This window comes from Gekko japonicus, unplaced genomic scaffold (assembly GCF_001447785.1).
Source record: "Gekko japonicus isolate JY-2015 unplaced genomic scaffold, Gekko_japonicus_V1.1 scaffold6982, whole genome shotgun sequence".
Lineage (NCBI taxonomy): Eukaryota > Metazoa > Chordata > Lepidosauria > Squamata > Gekkonidae > Gekko > Gekko japonicus.
The window spans coordinates 5,125-8,492 of record NW_015171100.1 but is presented as its reverse complement, the minus strand read 5'-3'; the positions used below and the strand labels follow the sequence as shown (position 1 = coordinate 8,492).

The 3,368-nt window shown below is 52.1% G+C and overlaps 1 protein-coding gene across 1 annotated transcript in view; it reads right to left on the bottom strand.

The window, feature by feature from the left end:
* Window positions 1–1,390: 1,390 nt before the first annotated feature.
* SPCS2 (signal peptidase complex subunit 2) overlaps window positions 1,391–3,368 on the bottom strand; it is a gene marked incomplete at its 5' end in the record, with an annotated part of 5,717 nt that continues 3,739 nt past the window's right edge. The window contains 1 exon segment of the mRNA XM_015419081.1: window positions 1,391–1,574. Within this exon segment, the coding sequence (XP_015274567.1) occupies window positions 1,391–1,574 (184 nt within the window).

Genomic DNA, 3,368 nt, shown 5'->3' with positions numbered 1-3,368 from the left:
AGAGACAGAGAGAGAACAGAGACAGAGAGAGAACAGAGACAGAGAGAGAACAGAGACAGAGAGAGAACAGAGACAGAGAGAGAACAGAGACAGAGAGAGAACAGAGACAGAGAGAGAACAGAGACAGAGAGAGAACAGAGACAGAGAGAGAACAGAGACAGAGAGAGAACAGAGACAGAGAGAGAACAGAGACAGAGAGAGAACAGAGACAGAGAGAGAACAGAGACAGAGAGAGAACAGAGACAGAGAGAGAACAGAGACAGAGAGAGAACAGAGACAGAGAGAGAACAGAGACAGAGAGAGAACAGAGACAGAGAGAGAACAGAGACAGAGAGAGAACAGAGACAGAGAGAGAACAGAGACAGAGAGAGAACAGAGACAGAGAGAGAACAGAGACAGAGAGAGAACAGAGACAGAGAGAGAACAGAGACAGAGAGAGAACAGAGACAGAGAGAGAACAGAGACAGAGAGAGAACAGAGACAGAGAGAGAACAGAGACAGAGAGAGAACAGAGACAGAGAGAGAACAGAGACAGAGAGAGAACAGAGACAGAGAGAGAACAGAGACAGAGAGAGAACAGAGACAGAGAGAGAACAGAGACAGAGAGAGAACAGAGACAGAGAGAGAACAGAGACAGAGAGAGAACAGAGACAGAGAGAGAACAGAGACAGAGAGAGAACAGAGACAGAGAGAGAACAGAGACAGAGAGAGAACAGAGACAGAGAGAGAACAGAGACAGAGAGAGAACAGAGACAGAGAGAGAACAGAGACAGAGAGAGAACAGAGACAGAGAGAGAACAGAGACAGAGAGAGAACAGAGACAGAGAGAGAACAGAGACAGAGAGAGAACAGAGACAGAGAGAGAACAGAGACAGAGAGAGAACAGAGACAGAGAGAGAACAGAGACAGAGAGAGAACAGAGACAGAGAGAGAACAGAGACAGAGAGAGAACAGAGACAGAGAGAGAACAGAGACAGAGAGAGAACAGAGACAGAGAGAGAACAGAGACAGAGACAAAGAGAGAGAGAGACAGAGACAGAACAGAGACAGAGAGAGAACAGAGACGGAGAGAGAACAGAGACAGAGACAAAGAGAGAGAACAGAGAGAGAGACAGAGAACAGAGACAGAGAGAGAACACAGAGAGAGAGACAGAGACAGAGAGAGAAAGAGACAGAGAGAACAGAGAGAGAGAGAGAGAGAGCGAGAGAGAGAGAGAGCGCTGGATTCGGGCCCAGTGGCACCTGAGAAATGGACAAGATTCTCTGGGGTCTTGGTTTTCGAGAGTCAAAGCTCCCTTCGTCAGATACGAGTTGGAACCGAGATTCCGGAGTCCTTATACCCCAGGCAGAAGGTGGGAGGGGGGTGTCGCAAGGAAGGGACTCGGCTGGGTCAGCGGAGAGGGGGAAGGCTTGGCAGCGGAGAGTGGAGACGGCCGTACCTCTTCAGGCTCGAGGAGAGCTGCCAGATGTCGTCGGGGTCCATCCCTGCCGGGTCTTTCCGATGCGCCACCAGGAAGATGCTCTTCTCCTTGTACGAGGTATAGATGGTCAGGACGCCCATCATCACAAAATAGGTGGGCGGACGTTAAAGAAAAGACACCACACGGTTGCGGTGGAAGATGGGAGAGTGCCCCCCACCCCTTCTCTCTCTTTTTGATATTTGTGTGTGTGCCTGCCCGGAAGTCATGATTGACTTCTGGCGACCCCTAGTGGGGCTTGGGTGGGGCTCCTTAGCTTGGAGAAACGACGGCCGAGGGGTGACAGGATCGAGGTTTATAAGATTCTGCACGGGATAGAGCAGGTCGGGAAAGAAGTCCTTTTCTCCCTTTCTCACAAGACAAGAACTCGTGGGCGCTCCATGAGATTGCTGAGCAGTCGGGTGAGAACAGGTAAAAGGAAGTCCTTCTTCACCCAAAGAGTGATTGACACATGGAATTCACTGCCACGGGAGGGGGTGGCGGCTACAAGCATGGACGGCTTCCAGAGGGAATTAGATAAGCATATGGAGCAGAGGTCCATCAGTGGCTCTTAGCCACAAGGTATAGACAGGAACTCTTGGTCTGGGGCAGGTGATGCTCTGTATTCTTGGTGCTGGGGGCGGGGGGGGAGAGTGGGAGGGCTTCCGGTGTCCTGGCCCCACTGCTGGACCTCCTGATGGCACCTGGTATTTTTGGCCGCTCTGCAACTTACCTGGCTGCTTCTTGCTGACTGAGGGCTGCTGGGAGCAGGGGGTGGGGCTTGTTGCATGTGCCCACCCCTTGGGCTATTTACTGCCGGAGCTCCGCTCCTGTGCGCTCCTGCAGGAAATGACCCCTGCTGACAAGGGAGTTCTGACTGATGCCCTGAAACTCTTGTTGGGTCTCTAAGGGTGCGCCTGGACTTAAAAGTGCGCTCCGGCAGGAAATGAGCCCTGCTGACAAGGGAGTTCTGATTGATGTTCTGAAACTCTCGTTGGGTCTCTAAGGGTACGCCTGGACTCAAACCTAGCTGTTCCGCTGCAGAGCAACATGGCTACCCTCTGCAGCTAAATGACAGGGTAGAAGAAGAAGAAGAGATTGGATATATTATATATAGATAGATAGGGACTCTGGGGCAAGTGATGCTCTGTCTTCTTGGTGCTTGGGGGGGGCAACAATGGGAGGGCTTCTAATGTCCTGGCCCCACTGCTAGTTTTCCCAAGGTCATACCAGCAGCTGCGTGGGGAGGAGTGGGGAATCAAACCTGGTTCTCCCAGATTACAGTCTGTGCTCCTATCCACTACACCGGACTCTATCACAAGGCAGATTGGTCAGGAACTTTGTACAAACAGACTCACATGCGCACAGAGTAAAGACAAAGGTTCAAAACGTGATCCCGCCCGAGTTCCGCCATCCTTGGGCTCTGAGAGAGCTCTTTTGAGGACTGCCCTTGAGAGAACAGCTCTGAGAGAACTCGGGAGTGGCCCAAGGTCACACCAGCAGCTGCATGGGGAGGAGTGGGAAATCAAACCCGGTTCTCCCAGATTACAGTCCGCGCTCCTATCCACGACTCTGGACTCTATGACGAGGAAGATTGGTCAGGAACTCTGTACAAACAGACTCACATGCACACAGAGTAAAGACAAAGGTTCAAAAGGTGATCCCGCCCGAGTTCCGCCATCCTTGACTCTGTCAAATGTAACGGGGGTGTCATGATCTGGGCTGTGCCACCAGAGGCCTACTAGGCCCAGGGATCCTGGCTAGCAGTAGTTGAGGCTGGGCCTACAACTCCCAGAAGCCCCTGAGAGGTTCTGGAGCCAAAATTGACCAATAGGGAAGAAGAGGGCTGGGGAACAAAAGGGCTGGTGCCAGAGCAGAAGCTGTTCTTTCTTCCAGAGGGCAGGTCCAGAA